The sequence below is a fragment of the Procambarus clarkii genome, chromosome 41 (genome assembly GCF_040958095.1).
Source record: "Procambarus clarkii isolate CNS0578487 chromosome 41, FALCON_Pclarkii_2.0, whole genome shotgun sequence".
In the NCBI taxonomy this organism is placed as follows: Eukaryota; Metazoa; Arthropoda; class Malacostraca; order Decapoda; family Cambaridae; genus Procambarus; species Procambarus clarkii.
Genome location: NC_091190.1, coordinates 18,959,514 through 18,979,875, shown reverse-complemented (window position 1 = coordinate 18,979,875; position 20,362 = coordinate 18,959,514). Strand labels below are relative to the sequence as shown.

The window sequence follows — 20,362 nt, the reverse complement described above, 5'->3', positions numbered from 1 at the left end:
TATGCGCTCTCAATAGGTGCTCACATAAGGGTAATATTGTTTAGTAAACCTGCTACAGTTACACGATACAGTCAATGAGATAAACAGAGAGATAGATAAGCTGATTGTATTATCCTAAACTGTCACAAATACATCGACACTACAGTAACTACAACACTACACACAAACTACAGTAACTGGAAGCTCTGCGGTGCTGAGGGAAGGGGGGTGGAGCTCTGCTGAGGTAGGAGGGGGGGGGGGGAGAGAGCTCTGCAGTGCTCAGTTATAATATATTAAAATATTACCCCACATCCCCCCTTGTGGATTTACGCCAGACCCAATGTTTACAAACACAGCCAAACATGCGACACATTAACCATTCATAGGCAACATTCATGCATGAGGCTGCTGGTTTAAACCTACCATTCAAAGGCATATTGATTCGCCTGATTCACATTTACTAGTTGTTAGTAGATTACGCATATCAGTCGCTTGCTATATTAAATGATAACGCTATCGGAAAATACGGATTTACCTTTTTTCAGATTAACTAAAGATTTAAAGATCAAAAGTTTTCAGTTTTAGAGTTAAATTCTGCTAACTTAAGTTACGAAGGCAATAACTTAGGTTAGGGTGCCGATATCCTAGGTCAGGGTACCGATAGCCTAGGTCACGGTGCCGATAGCCTAGGTCAGGGGTGCCGATATTCTAGGTCAGGGGTGCCGATAGCCTAGGTCAGGGGTGCCGATAGCCTAGGTCAGGGGTGCCGATAGCCTAGGTCAGGGGTGCCGATAGCCTAGGTCAGGGGTACCGATAGCCTAGGTCAGGGGTGCCGATAGCCTAGGCCAGGGGTGCCGATAGCCTAGGTCAGGAGTGCCGATAACCTAGGTCAGGGTACCGATAGCCTAGGTCAGGGGTGCCGATAACCTAGGTCAGGGTACCGATAGCCTAGGTCAGGGGTGCCGATAGCCTAGGTCAGGGGTGCCGATAGCCTAGGTCAGGGGTGACAGGAGCTTAAGTTTCAGGTGGCAATAACTCTGATCCGGATATAGATTGTGTTTGATGTCCATTACCGTAATTACAGTGTTAGCGGCTTTTGTTCCGTGCGGCCATTATTGGGAGTTGTAATGGCGGGTGCACGCCTTTCTGGCTATACTGTTGTCATCGACTTGAAGCCGCTACTTAATGTGTGGTTAGGGAGGAGACTGGACCTTGTGTGTGTGTGTACTCACTCACCCAGCTGTGCTTGCCGGGGGCTGAGCTTCGGCTCTTTGATCCCGCCTCTGAACTGTCAATTAACTGCTGGATAAATTCCTGAGCCTACTCATGGGCTCTTATCATATCTACATTTCAAACTGTGTATGGGGTCTGCCTCCACCACATCACTGCCCAATGCATTTCATCTGTTAAGTACTCTGACACTGAAAAAGTTCTTTCTAACGTCCCTGTGTGTGTGTATGTTTACTAGTTGTGTTTTTACGGGGGTTGAGCTTTGCTCTTTCGGCCCGCCTCTCAACTGTCAATCAACTGTTTACTAACTACTTTTTTTTTTCCACACCACACACACACCCCAGGAAGCAGCCCGTGACAGCTGACTAACTCCCAGGTACCTATTTACTGCTAGGTAACAGGGGCACTTAGGGTGAAAGAAACTTTGCCCATTTGTTTCTGCCTCGTGTGTGTGTGTGTGTGTGTGTGTGTGTGTGTGTGTGTGTTTTACCACTCCTACTTATTTACTATTCTGTACAACACGAATTATTGTTTTTGTTTAATATTATATTAGAGACTGTCCCGTATTAACTGTGCCTCAGTTACGGGGGATATGAGAGACGTGTTGGACTCCCGTCAACACAATCTGGAACCCTTGACGGCGTACTTGACCCATATCTAAGACTTGGTGCTTTTTGCGCCACCAGCAACGGCAAGTTTGTTGTGCACCCCATGCTGAGTCTGTGAGTGGTATCGCTAAAGAACTGCACAGGGCATAAAAGATCTTCATCAGACCCAAGTGGAAACTGACACTGCCTTTTACAACTTATGTACACAATATATATATATATATATATATATATATATATATATATATATATATATATATATATATATATATATATATATATATGTATATATATATTAAAGCACTATGCTAACTAGTTACAGAACACCGTCACATATTACAGTTACAGTGCCCGCAATATCATACTTTTGGAGCCAAGTCATTTTGGTAAATCCGAACACAATCAACGCGACACATCATGCCCGCGTATAGTGTATGTCATACGGCAGTGTAGCGTGATAAGTTCCTATACTTGGTGTAGCGTGATAAGTTCCTATACTTGGTGTAGCGTGATAAGTTCCTATACTTGGTGTAGCGTGATAAGTTCCTATACTTGGTGTAGTGTGATAAGTTCCTATACTTGGTGTAGCATGATAAGTTCCTATACTTGGTGTAGCGTGATAAGTTCCTATACTTGGTGTAGTGTGATAAGTTCCTATACTTGGTGTAGCATGATAAGTTCCTATACTTGGTGTAGCGTGATAAGTTCCTATACTTGGTGTAGCGTGATAAGTTCCTATACTTGGTGTAGCATGATAAGTTCCTATACTTGGTGTAGCGTGATAAGTTCCTATACTTGGTGTAGCGTGATAAGTTCCTATACTTGGTGTAGCGTGATAAGTTCCTATACTTGGTGTAGCGTGATAAGTTCCTATACTTGGTGTAGTGTGATAAGTTCCTATACTTGGTGTAGCGTGATAAGTTCCTATACTTGGTGTAGCGTGATAAGTTCCTATACTTGGTGTCTAAGCACAGATTCAAATTCATTTATGCATGCTAATGATGGTCAATTATAACTTGGTGGTGCTTGTGGAAGTACATCAATCACCTTCTGTATTCACCTAGTTGTGCTTGCGGGGGTTGAGCTCTGCTCTTTCGGCCCGCCTCTCAACTGTCAATCAACTGTTACTAACTACTTCCCCCCCCCCTACACACACATTTGGTTGACAAATGGAATGCATTAGGAAGTGATGTGGTAGAGGCTGACTCCATACAAAGTTTCAAGTGTAGATATGATAGAGCCCAATAGGCTCAGGAACCTGTACACCTGTTGATTGACGGTTGAGAGGCGGGACCAAAGAGCCAGAGCTCAACCTCCGCAAGCACAATTAGGTGAGTACACACCCAGGAAGCAGCCCGTAACAGCTGTCTAACTCCTAGGTACCTATTTACTGCTAGGTGACAGAGCCATCAGGGTGAAAGAAACTCTGCCCATAGTTTCCCGCCGGCACCGGGAATCGAACCCCGGTCCACAGGACTACGTATCCAGCGTACTGTCCACTTAGCCACGGGCACCCCCTCACTCTGCGGTCGAGTGCTCAATAACCCAGCGAACTGTGTGGTATCTGCCTGTTCCTAGCTCTTCGGCCTTTCCAACGTCACAAACCTGGTGTATTAAATTACCCTAACCATGAACCAAGAAACAGAAAACGGGACATCACGTCAATTTTCCGAACCACTATAATTTTTAGTACATCAGTTTTTTGGGCCGTAGGGGTGAATTATTCGTCAAAATACGACGTGCTAGTCGAGAGGGACGGGTTGGGGGGCCACAGCACTCGCTTCGTGGAAGACTGGTAACTGTATACACACTGCCTCTGTGGGTTAATATTGTAACTTAACAGTCAAGTCAGTCATGGTAAATAGTGTCTCTCTCTCTCTTTCTCTCTCTCTCTCTCTCTCTCTCTCTCTCTCTCTCTCTCTCTCTCTCTCTCTCTCTCTCTCTCTCTCTCTCTCTCTCTCTCTTAAATTTATTCACAATCAAACTACAACAAGTGGGTTTCAATATTAAGAGATGTAATGCTATTTTTTGTTGTTGTTTTAATGAAACCGGTATGATGTTGTCTGGTTAAGCGGTGATGAGTCTGGTCAGTAATTGGATGGGTGACCACATGGGTGTGATCTCGTTCTTGGAATATCTGTACTGTGTTGGGCGTTTCCCGAATATTTAAGACTGCCAAATTGAACAATATTTTATGCCACCAGATTTATTCTGATAAGCGATATCAGGCCATAGGAAGATATCAGGCCAATTAGGATAAGAGGTACACTATACATAATTTTAAACCCTTATTTAATTCGAAATTAATTATTGGCGGAATAAAATAATAGTAGTTAAGGTAAGGTAACCTTAGGGGGTGCTACGGTAGTGGTAGCAATGATGGTAGTTGTACTAGTGGTGGCCTAATGGTGGTGGTGGTGGTTGTAAGAGTGTGGTGGTGGGCGAGTGGGCTGGTAGAGAAAGGGGCGGGAGGGGGGTTGGACTATCAGATAACACTGTTGATGGTAGTTGTACTAGTGGTGTCCTAATGGTGGTGGTGGTGGTTGTAAGAGTGTGGTGGTGGGCGAGTGGGCTGGTAGAGAGAGGGGGGGGAGGGGGGTTGGACTATCAGATAACACTGTTGACGTTAGTGGCTAAGAGGCTGGCTGGGGTGAAGGATGCCACTTATCTCCATTTACACCAATATAAAAAACAATCACAATCTGGGCAAGAGTTTGGGTTTAGCTCATTTATTATGCACCCTATACCCATCCTGGGGGCTGGTGGTGGGCCTCATACCCATCCTGGGGGGTGGTGGTGGACCCCATACCCATCCTGAGGGGTGGTGGTGGGCCTCATACCCATCCTGGGGGCTGGTGGTGGGCCTCATACCCATCCTGTGGGGTGGTGGTGGACCCCATACCCATCCTGTGGGTGGTGGTGGACCTCATACCCATCCTGGGGGGTGGTGGTGGGCCTCATACCCATCCTGGGGGGTGGTGGTGGACCTCATACCCATCCTGTGGGGTGGTGGTGGGCCTCATACCCATCCTGTGGGGTGGTGGTGGTGGGCCTCATACCCATCCTGGGGGGTGGTGGTGGGCCTCATACCCATCCTGGGGGGTGGTGGTGGACCTCATACCCATCCTGGGGGGTGGTGGTGGGCCTCATACCCATCCTGTGGGGTGGTGGTGGGCCTCATACCCATCCTGGGGGGTGGTGGTGGGCCTCATACCCATCCTGGGGGGTGGTGGTGGACCTCATACCCATCCTGTGGGGTGGTGGTGGGCCTCATACCCATCCTGTGGGGTGGTGGTGGGCCTCATACCCATCCTGGGGGGTGGTGGTGGGCCTCATACCCATCCTGGGGGGTGGTGGTGGACCTCATACCCATCCTGGGGGGTGGTGGTGGGCCTCATACCCATCCTGTGGGGTGGTGGTGGGCCTCATACCCATCCTGGGGGGTGGTGGTGGACCTCATACCCATCCTGGGGGGTGGTGGTGGACCCCATACCCATCCTGGGGGGTGGTAGTGGACCTCATACCCATCCTGTAGGTGGTGGTGGACCCCATACTCATCCTGGGTGGTGGTGGTGGACCCCATACCCATCCTGTGGGTGGTGGTGGACCCCATACCCATCTTGGGGGGGGGGGGTGGTGGTGGACCCCATACCCATCCTGGGGGGTGGTAGGACCCCATACCCATCCTGTGGGTGGTGGTGGACTCCATACCCATCCTGGGGGGTGGTAGTGGACCTCATACCCATCCTGTAGGTGGTGGTGGACCCCATACTCATCCTGGGTGGTGGTGGTGGACCCCATACCCATCCTGTGGGTGGTGGTGGACCCCATACCCATCCTGTGGGTGGTGGTGCACCCCATACCCATCCTGTGGGTGGTGGTGGACCCCATACCAATCCTGGGGGTGGTAGTGGAACCCATACCCATCGTGGGTGGTGGTGGTGGACCCCATACCCATCCTGGATGGGTGGTGGTGGACCCCATACCCATCTTGGGGGGTGGTGGTGGACCCCATACCCATCCTGAGGGGTGGTAGGACCCCATACCCATCCTGTGGGTGATGGTGGACCCCATACCCATCCTAGGGGGTGGTGGTGGAGCCCATACCCATCCTGGAGGGGTGATGGTGGACCCCATACCCATCATGTGGGTGGTAGTGGACCCCATACCCATCCTGGGGGTTGGTGGTGGACCCCATACCCATCCTGGGGGGTGATGATGGACCCCATACCCATCCTGGGGGCTGGAAGTGGACCCCATACCCATCTTGGGGGGTGATGGTGGACCCCATACCCATCCTGGGGGGTGATGATGGACTCCATACCCATCCTGGGGGGTGATGGTGGACCCCATACCCATCCTGGGGGGTGATGGTGGACCCCATACCCATCCTGGGAGGGGGGGGTGGTGGTGGACCCCATACCCATCCTGGGGGGGGGGGGTGGTGGTGGACCCCATACCCATCCTGGGGGGTGATGATGGACCCCATACCCATCCTGGGGGAGGGTGGACTCCATACCCATCCTGGGGGGTGATGGTGGACCCCATACCCATCCTGGGAGGGGGGGGGGTGGTGGTGGACCCCATACCCATCCTGGGGGGGTGGTGGTGGACCCCATACCCATCCTGTGGGGTGGTGGTGGACCCCATACCCATCATGTGGGTGGTGGTGGACCCCATACCCATCCTGGGGGGTGATGGTGGATGGTAAAGAGTCACTTACAATTAATGTATCAAGTTTGGAGACTTGTGTACACATGTCAGTGCAAGAAGCAAGGCAACTAGTTATGTCTGAAGGGTAGAGGCCCAGTTGTTTATACGGACTCCCGGCTCAAAATATAAGCCATCGCCCATTGTCAGGACAACTGCACTTGCAGCAGCACCCGTGGGGCGGTGTAGGGAACCATCAGTGTATATGGTGTGACTTATTATTATTATTAACATCTTTATTGACAAAATTAATTATAATTTTGCGTAATCTGAGGATTTTGATAAAGTCTTATTAAAGTGAGGATAATGCTGGTATTCACTGTCACGCAGGACAGAGGGTCATACATAAGACAATAGGTCTAAGTTGTAGGCTGAAGCACATATATATCATGGTTACAATCAATGTTTTAATGTATGGATATGTGAAAACAACTTTCTATTGTGCACTGCCACACAAGGGCAGGGATGGGTTGATATAAGATAATGTTCTGTGGACAGAGCATCAATATGGCTCAAGGCGTTGAGCTTTGCCTCAAGACGAAGATTGGGCTAATCTTTAATTTGCTTCTTGGGGTAGAAAGGGAGGGAATAAAACTTGAAAAAGAGAACAATCTTGCACAATGCAGGAAAATGCAGTTATTGTCTCTCTTGGTACAAACTGTGAATCTGATACATTTTGAACTCGGCTACAGTTTTAGTCATTCGTTTTGAATTGTTCAATAATGCAGATCAACATTGTTCAACAATGTTAAACAATGTTGATCTGCAACCAAGCAGGTCTGGAGGGCCTTTGAACAAAGGTTAGATGGGCTAGCCTAAGAATCTTCATACTTATTAGAATATTAATTTCACCAACACGATCAATGACGCTAAGTTAAGTTCCTTTCTCATATTAAGTATTGTGACACAGGGGGCACCCAGGGATAATACTCAGGACTGTATTTTTTTTAAAGCCTGTAAAAAAATTTCCAGATGCTAAAGTAAGCAGAGGTACAACGTAATCAACCTAAGATCTGATGTGTGCCCGGTACATCATTTTAACGAGAGACTCTCCATCACAAGAGAGAGACTCTCCATCACAGGAGAGACACTCTCCATCACAGGAGAGAGACTCACCATCACAGGAGAGAGACTTTCCATCTCAGGAGAGACTCTCCATCACAGGAGAGAGACTATCACAGGAGAGACACTCACCATCACAGGAGAGACTATCCATCACAGGAGAGAGACTCACCATCACAGGAGAGAGACTCTCCATCTCAGGAGAGACTCCCATCACAGAAGACTCTCAATCACAGAAGAGAGACTCTCCATCACAGGAGAGAGATCTGATGTGTGCCCGGTACATCATTTTAACAATTCTGACATTTGCTGGGGGCAAGAGCTTGAAAAATGACTGGTTTTAAACTGCGCAACACTGAGCAGAAAGCTCTTCCAATCGTTGAATCTATGAAGAATTTGTGGCTTTTGAAGTATTGCGGCTACGGTGTATAGTTACTATATACATACTAAGGTATAGTTACGATGTTATATAGATATAGTTACACTGTATAGTTACTTTGTATGGTTTATGACATAATATTATAACAACAAATACAATATTTCCCGTTCTTGCTGAAAATTATAAAATATATAACAATTGCATCTATTGCATAAGTTCCTTTGGATATCGTTTGCAGCCGATACTATTGGGATTGTCTGTTGGCATCAGGGCACCTGTTGACATGCCCAGGGGCCTCTATTAATTTCTATATATTTTTCCAAGGTATCTACTCTCCATGATTTTTTTAAATGGTTCTAAAATCCATCAAAAGGGAGTCTATATTGTCCAGTAGATGTAAGGATCTGCCAGCACGTGTTAACCACTGCACTGCGCACCTGTTTTTTTGGCAAAATCTTCATAGTGCAATTGTTAAGGACATATTTTTGTTTTTATAAATGTTCAGGTGAAGTTAATGGCAAAATGTTTCCAAACACCATTTTCATTTCAAATCAGTGATAAAAAACATTAAAATATAGCCTAATTAAAAAAAATATGCTAAATCTTAAAACACTGAAAGACGATACTGAAGGAATTCTTCAAATACCGCGCGGACATCGCAAATTAAAAACAAGTGAAAAATAGCATCATGCAGGCGAGGAGTGACAATAACGTGACTGAAGTATGTTGACCAGACCACACACCAGAAGGTGAAGGGACGACGACGTTTCGGTCCGTCCTGGCCCATTCTCAAGTCGAAACATCGTCGTCCCTTCACCTTCTAGTGTGTGGTCTGGTCAACAAATAGCATCATCCTTTTAAGGAGTAAAGAGTTCCGACCTAATTATCATAGTGACGGACAGATACATATTTAGCCATTCTTCTGAGTGAGGTATGATAATCAAAATATTCTCGAGTTGCTAAAGGAGGCATTTTCCTGAAAAAAATGTTCCATAAAGCATTTATCTAAATTTTCTATTTCCGGAACGAAGGCTTTTTTTTAGACGTTTAGAAATTTCGCTTCTAAATGTACCATCTCAACTCAAATTTCTGCCCGTGAGCAAAATATCTTTCTCTGTTTGACAGAGGCTGACCGTTGTGTAACCTTTGGCCTTGTTAAGTACTGTAGACATAGATATTTCATGAACCACCGGATAAGAGGCGCTATTTTCGTATGGACTAATGAGCTTGTGACGCGGTGGTGGTGGTGGTGTGGTAGGCGAGGAGGACGGTGGGAATAACAGCAGAGTGTGGCGAGATAAGATAACAGGGTTGGCTATCCTAGAGCAGGTGGGAACTACCAGCAGTGTTGAGCCGTCGCTCATCCTGTTATGAGTCTGGTGTACTCGGTGTGGAGAGGGATAGGAGTCGTAAAGAGGTATATATGGAGGTTGGGATAGGAGCTGTGGACGGGCAGGCAGAGGACGAATGCGAAAACATTGGTGGGATGGGATAGATGTGGAGTGGGAGGTTAAGGTGGGGGATAGGATCCGAGGCAGAGCTGGTAGGAGGGCTAGGAAAAGCTTCTTATGGACAAGTGGGTTGATTCCAGAGGTGTTCGTTCTGACAGGTGGGGTGGGGCGGGGCGGGGTCTGGGCTATGGAATGAGCATGTTAGGGTTGGGGGATAAGCGCTGTGGAGCGTAGATGGTGAAGGTGGAACGCCCACCACACACCCTGCCCCTTCACACTCCGTCACAGTAGGCTACCTGTGTCGTAATGTTGTGTTGTGGAGGGCCTGTTCTAGTCATTTGTGTACATTTCTACTAGTTTTCTGAACTGCTTTCTGCTCAAAAATAAAATTGTATACACAGGTTTTAAATTGTATGCACACAGTTTTAAATGTAGATATGATAGAGCCCAGTAGGCTCAGGAATCTGTACACCAGTTGATTGACAGTTGAGAGGCGGGACCAAAGAGCCAAAGCTCAACCCCTGCAAGCACAAATAGGTGAGTACAGGTGGGTGCAAGAACAGATGACTTCTGAATCCTGTTAGCAGGATAAGAGCTTCCCTTCCCACAGCTCATGATAAGCCTTACCCATACTACTTTTCCCTGGAACACAACTCGCCACTCAGTTTACAACCAGGTCTCCAATTACCGCTCGGTGAACAAGGGCGAACAGCTAGTAACTGATGCCCACAAAACCCTATCTGGGTAGAGCTATATACTCATCAAGATTTACTTACCTAGATGTGCTTGTAGGTCGAGCTTCTGCTCTTAAGCCCCCGCCTTTTAAGCATGAAGTGTTAATACATTGACTCTCTCCGATCTTTTTTTTGTATACTGTATTTACATTTAAAATCGTCAATTGAATTAGAATCGAAATTGATTCATCTGATCTATTCCAATAACTTATGAGCCTTACACTGAAGCTGTTCATTCTTACATCTCTAACTCCTTTGTATCTCCATTTTCCATTTGTCACATGTTCTACTTTGCCTCGCTTTGAACCTTACGTCACTTGGTCATTTCTCCTTAGAATCTTGTTAAGGAGAAATGCGGTGTGTTAAGGAGAATTTTGTCTTATAATGAAATTTTTCCTATTTCAATTTCTTGCAAGCTTCGCTCAGTCTCCTTAACCCAGAAGCGAGCTTCTTGCATCTCCTTGGCCTTTTTCTAGTTGTGTATTATCTTAACATAGCGTTGCTGTGGCGGAGCAGTCAAAACGGCTCCCGAATGGGCTCTTGACAGCGTTCAGAAGGCACCTTTGTGCACCTCTCAGTGAAAGGGGAAAATGTGGTTGTGGCTGTGATTTAAAGCCACAAGAGAACTACTGCAAGAATACGAGACTTGAGAGCATGCGTAAATATCTTCCAAGACATGGCATAAAAAAAAACGAATACGCAGGATTTCAGAAAATAACAATAAATGTATTAAAGCTAAAATAACAATAAATGTATTAAAGCTAAAATAACAAATAATAATATTTATAAAATAACATTATTTGTAAAATAACAAATAACAATATTTGTAAAATAACAAATCACAATATTTATAAAATAACAAATCACAATATTTATAAAATAACAAATCACAATATTTCTAAAATAACAAATAACAATATTTATAAAATAACAAATAACAATATTTATAAAATAACAATAACATAGCATACAAGGACAAGAACCAATCTCGACTTTAACATACCCACATTAGGAGGGTACATTAGGTCTTCACATTAATGTGAAGACTATGCAAAAGAGGACACAGAGGTACAGACAAGGAACTGTATGACAAACTCCATTAACACTTAACAAACTCGGACGAGAGGTAGATTAGGCGCCGAGTACGACCATCGATCATGTTTACAAACATCTTATTAGTAGCCTCGTGGTCGGGGGAACAGGCCTTGGGGAGGGGGAAAGCCCTGAGCCCCGAAATCATGGCAAGGTAACCCCATGGTAGTATAGGGTCAACTACCAGAGATTGACCATTATATAAGGAGGAAGACAGGACCCACTGAATTACTACTGATAATCTCCAGCAAAGTATTAGAGAGATTGATTAGGTGGCGGCCCCATGCAATATTGATTGGGGGAATTGGTTAAGTACATAGAGAAGCAATGTTCATAGCGATGAACAGTTGAACATAGGCACTTAAATAAAAATTAGATACGCAAACGAGTGATGTTAGCTTTTTTCTTCAATTTAAGTCTTAAATTATATTAACTAGATGAGAAAGATTTCGAGGTTAATTCGATACTCACAGTTTTAAATGTAAATATGATAAAAACGAGTGAAAATTGTTATTGCATTGAAATGTTAATGGTCAAAAGACGGGCCTAAAGATTAGACGCTCGGCCTTGCAAGCAGGTGAGTACACACATTGCCCAAGCAACCCACGCAAGTGGACCGCATGCTAAAAGGTGGGTCTGGAAAATAGCTGGCTGAGTACACACCCACATTCCTATACGCCCAGACACTCGTGCAAGAGTGCACGCACTCGCTCTTCAATATTATTAGCAATATAAGAAATATTACAACAAGCCAACCAAATATGTTAATGTATAGTAGAGGAAGGAAGGAGATTTATTCAGTGGACAGGTTCCCTACCTACTCCAGTGGACAGGTGGAGGAGGTAGGGAATCTGTCAACTGCAGGAGGAAGGTAATCTGTCCACTGGAGAAGGTAGGGGAACCTATCCATTCGGGGAGGTAGGGAATCTGTCCACAGGAGGAAAGTTTAGTAATACTCTGTCGCGTCCACTTAAGCGAAGCAGTGTTTATAAAAGAGGGGGCCACGTCACAATAGGAGAAGTTTAGTGTGGAGTGGACCCGGCTCAGTGGAGAATGGTAGGAGTATGGAGAGTGGCGAGACGCGCCCACTGGAGTGGGGGTGGCAGTGGAATGAGACATTAAGGCTTTGGTCGGTCAGTAGGGCAGGCAGCCAGCTGGGTGATGCAGGGGGGCATGTGTACCCCCCTCCAACAGGTGCAGCGGTCACCCCACCAGCTGGGATCCCACTGCCTGCATTATGTCAACAACCACAACATGTTTTGTTTTTTTCCCCTATCCCGTTTTCATAATTCTGCTGAATAACTAAAGAATACACACACATACACAAACAAAAAACCGGTTCAATTGTGTAAGGAGGTGCACAGTGTTTTCTTGGGAGAGGGGAAGAGGTGTCAGTGCGAGACGACTGCTTGGGAGGGCCAAGATTAAGTGCCACCAACACCTGATAAGCATGTCAAGTTGCTGCTAGCTTCTTACAAGAGTGTCACTGTAAAACGCTCCAACATCACTCCCTGTACAGTGCCAGTCGGGTATGCCTACGCCACAAGGCAGCTGTGGAAGCTGCTCATTAACTGGTCGTGTTTAAATATATAATGAATAGATACATGTGATAATATCGCGTCTTCAAGAAAATATATAATGTGGTGAGAGCCGAGCGGCAGCGTGAACTCACGTCTAAACTCAAGCCTAGTGAGTCACTGTATTCCACACCCTCTTAACCATGTTAACCCTCGTCAGTAGTACTCACCGTTCTTGAGTTCATGGTAGATGATGTCTCCATCTTGTGCTGGAGCCTTTTTCGAGGTAGACGGTTCCATACAGGTATAATAATTCAATTCTCTGGAAACACACAAACATCGCCTGCAGAGACGCACTTGCCCGAGATGACACTAGACTCTGCTGCCGGGCGGGCGGCCAAGAGTCTCGTACACTCAATCATTCATAGGTTCACATATGTAGGTCATACACTCGTTCCAACTCAGTTAAATAGGCTTATATGTATTATTTGTATTTTATGACATCAAAACAATAACTTATTTCGTTTGAAAAAGCGCTGAATGCTTATAATGTAATTTGTTGTGTCCGCCACCGCTGCACGCGCCACAGCCCAGCTGATTCTGGGACAGGTAGTGTTGTCCAGCCTTGGCGCCCGTTGCTGAGGGGACAGACAGGCTGCTGCTGGCAGTTTTAACACTGATAAACTGCCTCGTTCCTTAAATCATTGTTATCAGGGTAGATTAACGTCCGCAGAGCAACAACGGCAGCCTGAGATACAAAACACTGCTCTCTCTCTCTCTCTCTCGCTCACTCTTATTAACTCATATTGCTACTTGCTTGTGTAATAAAATGTTCAAGGCTAGAATACTGCATATGTGATGCCTCACTCCGCCCTTAAGACAACAGTCTTGCCTGCCAGACTTCTCGCTTGTACTACCAGTCATAATGAAGTATTTACTAACACATCTTGCTCATTTACGCAAACAAAAACTTGTTATATCTATGTATCAGACTTATCAGGGCTTCTCTGTTTTCTTGTCGCAAACAATAGGTTGCCGCGTGGGTACACGTACCCATCACCCACGGTGTTGTTATAGATTCAGCTACTCGGAACAAGTTCCAAGTAGCACGGGCTATGGTGAGCCCGTAACTTACTTGGCACAGGAGCGGGGAAGTAGCACGGGCTATGGTGAGCCCATAGTGGACTTACCTTGCACAGGAGCGGTGCTCTTTTGCATCGCCCACGGTGTCAGACATGCACCGTGTTTGGTGGTGGGGCCGTGTACCGTGTGCGTAAACGGGAAGGCGTAGCGGTAATCTCGGCAAGAATTCCATCACGGGCAGCTGGCAGGACAACGCCCAGGTGTTCCTCTAGCTCGTCCTACTAAGGTTCCACAACGTCAAGAAACTGCCGTACTAAACTCCCCTTATCCTAACCCATCAGAGAACCCAAAACAAAAAACGGGACAGTATGTCAGTTTCGCGAGCCGCTACCATTTTCTAGTACGACGATTTTCTGGCCTTAGGTGGAGTATACGTCAAAATGCGACGTTCTATTGGGACGGGTTAAGTTCCTAGCAGGGCGGGGAAGGTTCCAGCAGGTCCTCGCTACGCGGGGGCGGACGACTCCATTAGCCACCTGTCCCCAGGCCTCCTCCTGCAGTGGGCGACTTCCTGACCCAAATGTCATTAAGCACAGGTGATGATGCGTTATATCTGTACATGTATACACATGTACAGCTTTTATTAGCAGATAATTATATTATATATATCGGGTGCAGTTGTCTTTGGGGGAGGACTGTGATATCTATACCTAGTTGAACTTGCGGGAAGTTGAGCTTCGGCTCTTTGGCCCCCCTTCCTCTCAGCTGTTAATCAACTGGTGTACAGCTTCCTGAGCCTGTTGGGCATTTTCGCTGATACTGGACTCCGCACCTGATGCCGGGTCTGGGAACCCTTGTCCGGCTGCCAAGAACTCTGCACTCGAGAGGTTCCCGACACCGGCGGTTCGAGGAAATTGTGGGAATGTATAATGGCGAGTTCTTAAAAGCGCGCCAACGTTCTGAGAATTATACCTCGGGCGCCAGCCAGGGCTGCTGGGCGCCGGTGATGGCTAGCGGGAGGACGGACACGGGTTAGTTGGTACACGCAAGTGTACGGAGAACCATCGATTCAATGGCGGCGTACCACGTGCGCTGCCCCCCTCCACTACCCCACCTTCCCCTCCCTCCCTCCGTGCCGCGTGGTGTGTCGCTGCTCTCGTCGTGTCATGGTACTGGTGGACCCTTCATGCCCCCTCCTTCTACACTCCCCCCTCCTGTCCCCACCCTCCCAACCACCCCTTCTCTCCTTATCTCAGCTTCAAAGATGTGGGGAGCTGTCCCTTCACCTCCTGTGGGGACCTGCCCCTTCACCTGCTGTGGGGGACCTGCCCCTTCACCTGCTGTGGGGGACCTGCCCCTTCACCTGCTGTGGGGGACCTACCCCTTCACCTGCTGTGGGGGACCTGCCCCTTCACCTGCTGTGGGGGACCTGCCCCTTCACCTGCTGTGGGGAGCTGCCCCCTTCTCCTGCTGTGTGGAGCTGCCCCTTCTCCTGCTGTGGGGGACCTGCCCCTTCACCTGCTGTGGGGGACCTGCCCCTTCACCTGCTGTGGGGGACCTGCCCCTTCTCCTGCTGTGGGGACCTGCCCCTTCTCCTGGTGCCCGGGGCCACAAGCGGAAACTCTAGTTTTCTTACACAATATTTTGGCTGGGGGGGGGGTAGAAATAGCCTAAGCTACTCTATCCCTTTGAGATGTATTTCTTTCTTATCTCAATAAACATACTTGAACTTGAACAATATTTTGGTAAAATAAACAGACTGGATTTAATTATTATAGGTAATTTTTACTCTTTAATTGTTTTGTTCAATACTAATCTCGCCTCGCGAGAGAGAATACATCTGTGTCAAGTTAATACAGAGGTAGAGAGCAGCGACCAACAGGTGCACCGCCTGGTGGGGGGGGGATTGAAATTGAAATTGAAATAAGTTTATTGAGGTAAAATACACACAAAGGGATGAGGTAGCTCCAGTTATTCTCACCCCGATCAGTACAACGTGTTCATACATATATAGACACTTCACAAACAATAAACATATTACCGAACATTCTGTGAGATAAACATATACATTTCTTAGTAGGGGGGAATTGCCCTTCGAGCAGGGAGAGTACTGGGCACCGTGGTAAGCACCTGCCTGCAGGTGGTGAAGCAGGCCAGGTCACTCCTCTTCCCTCGCCACCAGAACTTTAATAATAATTAATAAACCTTGTCAGGGGTTGGTGCGTCCCCATTCCCCTGCTTCAGCTCTTTAATGTCCTATTAGAATAGTTGTCTAGTAATCTAAGGTCGTTGTTGGCCAGACCACACACTAGAATGTGAAGGGACGACGACGTTTCGGTCCGTCCTGGACCATTGAGAATGGTCCAGGACGGACCGAAACGTCGTCGTCCCTTCACTTTCTAGTGTGTGGTCTGGTCAACATACTTCAGCCACGTTACTGTGACTCATCGCCTGCATCTAAGATCGTTGTTTAATTGATCCATTAAAAATGAGCATAAACCATTGCTAATATTCAAGTTATATGGCTTTGTAATTCGCATTCAAACAGATTTTTCGGAAAATTCACACCAAATTGATGGGGAGAGCTGTTATTTAATTACAATTTCCAAAAGACTGCATAATGATCATATCCACAAGACTAGATAAAGTAATTGCAGAGCTCCAGGTACTTAACACCAGCAGGGTGTAAAATCTTATCATTGCCAATAAGTTTGTTCATCAATTAATGTTTGAGGGAGAATTCGGAGGTAAATAATACAGCTAATGCCATCTATCTGCAGAAAAAATTACTATCAGCAGGTTAATTTTAGCAGCTCATAAGATACAGCTCATGCCATCTACTGGGAACAATTTACACTATCAAAAGTCCATGCAAAAAGCCCATAAGATACACATGGCGCCATCTGTTAGAATGCAAATGCACTATAAACAGGCCAACAGCAACCCATAAGGCGGGTTGTTGTGCGGAAGCGAGGAGTCTCGTGTTTGTATTTCATTGGTAGAAACTCTTTGTTGACATTCATCTCGACAGCCAATCACAGGAAGGAATCAGCCCCTATATGCCCCGCCCACTAACATTTCCGGTGTTCACAACACCAACCCGCTTATGACTTTATGTTGCAACACTAATCTTCCCAAAAGTTAACTTTTATAATATTTTAAAATGTTAATTAAGTAATAATTATTATTGTAGGATATAACAGTTGTTATACAAAAATCTACTTGTCCTCACGATAGCTTCGTCCAGGCGGGATCAAAACCCAGAGACGCATTCGTCAATTTCAGCGCATAACGGATTTAAAATGTACTTTTCCTCAAATTTAAGGTAATATTATTACATAGTAAAATGTGCTGAATAGTTAGATCTAACTCGGGGTTGTATTGGTATTTACAGTACGCGGATGAAGTATTTTATAGGGTTGTGATTCGAACAGAGGACGTTAACAGAGCATGTGTTTGTCGTACCTAATAGCCAGAACGCACTTCTCGGCCTACTATGCAAAGCCCGATTTGTCTAATAGGCCGAGTGATTTTCTTAATTTTCAATAATTTTTTCCAAATAGTTTATTTGAATTATTATTATTATTTTATATTAAGACCCATAATTTATTGACTTAGTTGTGTTAGTTTAGGTTAGGCTAAGATAGGTTAGGTTAAGTAGGGTTGGTTAGGTTCGGTCATATATTTACGTTAGTTTTAACTCAAAATTAAACAAATTAACTAGTACATAATGAAATGGACAGATTTATCAAGAAAGAAAACATAAGAAACACATAAGAATTTTTTTTTTTTAATATATAAATTCGGGAAAACTTGGCTTATTAGGCGAATCGGGTCAAGTACGACGTTCTGGCTACTAGGTACAACATGTACACATATATATAGTGTATATATGTAGTGTGTACACACTACATATATACACATAATGGATATAAAGATTTCCATTATGTGCTTTTATTTTTTTTTTTAATTTGAATTAAAACTAACAAATTTTATCACTCCTAACCTAACTTAAGATAACTAAGTAATTCATGATGACCAAAGTTCACATAGAAGATGAAGAAATGGCGACGTTTCGGTCCATCCTCGAAGTCGTAAGTAATTCGTGTTCTTATTATAATTAATTCAATTAAACCAATTTGAAAATAACGATAATCAGATAATGCAAGAAACGAAGCCGTTGCTATACCGACCAATTCAAGTGAGAGTATTCATTGGTGGGTATAAAGATTGATGAGTTGAGTTACGAGCTATCCATGCCCGTGCCACCTCTTGGGTGGCTTAATCTTCAATCAATCAATCATGAGTTGAGACAGACGGGCTCACTATACACGGGAGACATCTCCCGTCACGCAGGGTGCAGTCGCACCTCCACAGATCTCCAGTATCATCTACTGATACTGGTAATGGCTCAAAAGGGCCGCCACTTACGGGCTATTCATGCCCGTGCCACCTCTTGGGTGGCTTAATCTTAATCAATCAATCGGCTCACTATAGCCTCTGCTACATGAACATTTCCTTCTGAGTAGCTAAACGTAAAACAACAACAGAGGTGAGTTGAACGTGATGAGTTGCAACAACTCACAGTATGATGTGGCTCTGGCTGCCGACCTCGGCCAACTATCCCCTTCAAATTTCCCAATCAATTCCTGCATGTAATCTCAGGAAGCGTTTCGTTTTTAGTCCAACCCAAAGGTCAGAGCCGAGGAGTCAAGTTCAAGGTATTGCCTGCATACTTTCCCTAGTTAAGTTCAAGTGTTTGTGTATTACTGGCTTTCTTAGCGTCCAAACTGCTTGTCATCATAATCCTGATGATCAGTCCTGGCGATATATATATATATGTTTGCTGTTATTTCGTTTCTAAAGATTTATGTCACGCAAAAGCAAATGTTAGGCTTTGTTTATGAGGCTTTCATGTTACTGTTGTTCTATAAATTATATTCAACATTGTCAATACCAATGTCTTGTTGATGAATAGAGTAGCTTATTGTTTATAACGCGTACTAGGCTGTGTATGTTGTGTGTACACAGAGGTGATAGGTTGTGTATGTTGTGCATTCACAGACGTACTAGGCTGTGCATGGTGTGTGTACACAGAGGTGATAGGTTGTGTATGTTGTGCATTCACAGACGTACTAGGCTGTGCATGGTGTGTGTACGCAGAGGTGATAGGTTGTGTATGTTGTGCATTCACAGACGTACTAGGCTGTGTATGTTGTGTGTACACAGACGTACTAGGTTGTGTATGTTCTCTCCTCAGTGTCCCCATGGACCCCGTCCTCTCCTAGTGTACCACATTGTGTCTGCTTCTTGCCCACGTTCACATAATTGAACAAATCGATACAAAAAAGTAACACATCAACTGATCGGCATTCTCATTGGTAGACATTCTCATTATAGGTATTCTCATTATCATTGTAAATTTGTCAACTCTTTCACGGTCTTGTTGACGGTGTAAACTGGCTATTGTTTAATGTGAAAGTGCTTGTGATATATCTAGTCTTCTATCGTGGCTGAATTATTAGTGTTGCTGGTCAGGAATTCTAGTGACAGTCTGGTTGAGTTAAAAAAATTAAGTTCATTAATGGTGCCTTGTTTGTACATTGCGTTGTGCCATTAAGGAAAATTTGTCGTCCTGCCTATATATTGAGAGCATTAAGGCTGACAGTCCCTCAGTCGGATTGAACTTTGACTATTGCTTCACTTCTGGTCTCTTATAATTTAGGCCCCAGTGTGGTTCACATTCAGGTGGTTTCGAATGTTCCCACTTTCATCCGATTTTGACGGAGCGGACGTTAGATGTGGCTTTGTGAGAAGTTTAGCTATGCAATAGTACATCTAGACGCGTTGGTCGGGAATCATGATTCCCTTTAACCATGACCCGTGTCAAAGAGAGAGAATCCTCTAGAGAGAGAGAGAGAGAGAGAGAGAGAGAGAGAGAGAGAGAGAGAGAGAGAGAGAGAGAGAGAGAGAGAGAGAGAGAGAGAGAGAGAGAGAGAGAGAGAGAGAGACTGTCTCAGACTGAGAGAGAAATGTGAGTCTCACTGTCTCACTGAGAGAGTGAGACAGACCGGAGAACACAGACAGGGTATAATGACAACTGCGTCACAACTAAAGTGACGAGGTTGTTAGCGATAAGATAAATCAAATAAAGTGGAAGATCACATTAGTAAAAACATACTTCTCACAGACGCCACATTGAGACGGAAACCTACATTGCTTTACCTGCCATTAAGACACCTGGTAGACAGCCCTGGAGCCGTACAGGTAGAATGGAACGCAGATGTTAATACTTTTATCAGATGTCCCTGTAGGTGGGAGAGGTCAGGAGGCAAGGTGATGGCTCTTATCGGTAACCAGTATGAACGCTGAAGGGTCGAGTAGAGTTGTCATCAGACCAATTTGTGAAAGCTTGTAGTTAAGGCGTGATCCAGGGAGCGTGTGCTGCGTTGTGTCATGTAACCACTGATCCTCCTCCACTTGACTTTGAAGCAGTGAGGTCAAAGTTACTAGACCC

At 45.5% G+C, this 20,362-nt stretch overlaps 1 protein-coding gene across 2 annotated transcripts in view; it reads right to left on the bottom strand.

The window, feature by feature from the left end:
• Positions 1–13,149, bottom strand: part of LOC123761091 (ribosomal protein S6 kinase alpha-5) — a 118,791-nt gene extending 105,642 nt beyond the window's left edge. The window contains exon 1 of one of the 2 annotated variants that reach the window (XM_045747032.2): positions 12,993–13,149. In XM_045747032.2, the coding sequence (XP_045602988.1) occupies positions 12,993–13,062 (70 nt within the window). In that variant the 5' untranslated portion in view covers positions 13,063–13,149. The remainder of the gene's footprint in view (positions 1–12,992) is intronic. The other variant, XM_045747031.2, reaches the window with a different exon arrangement.
• Positions 13,150–20,362: the final 7,213 nt, after the last annotated feature.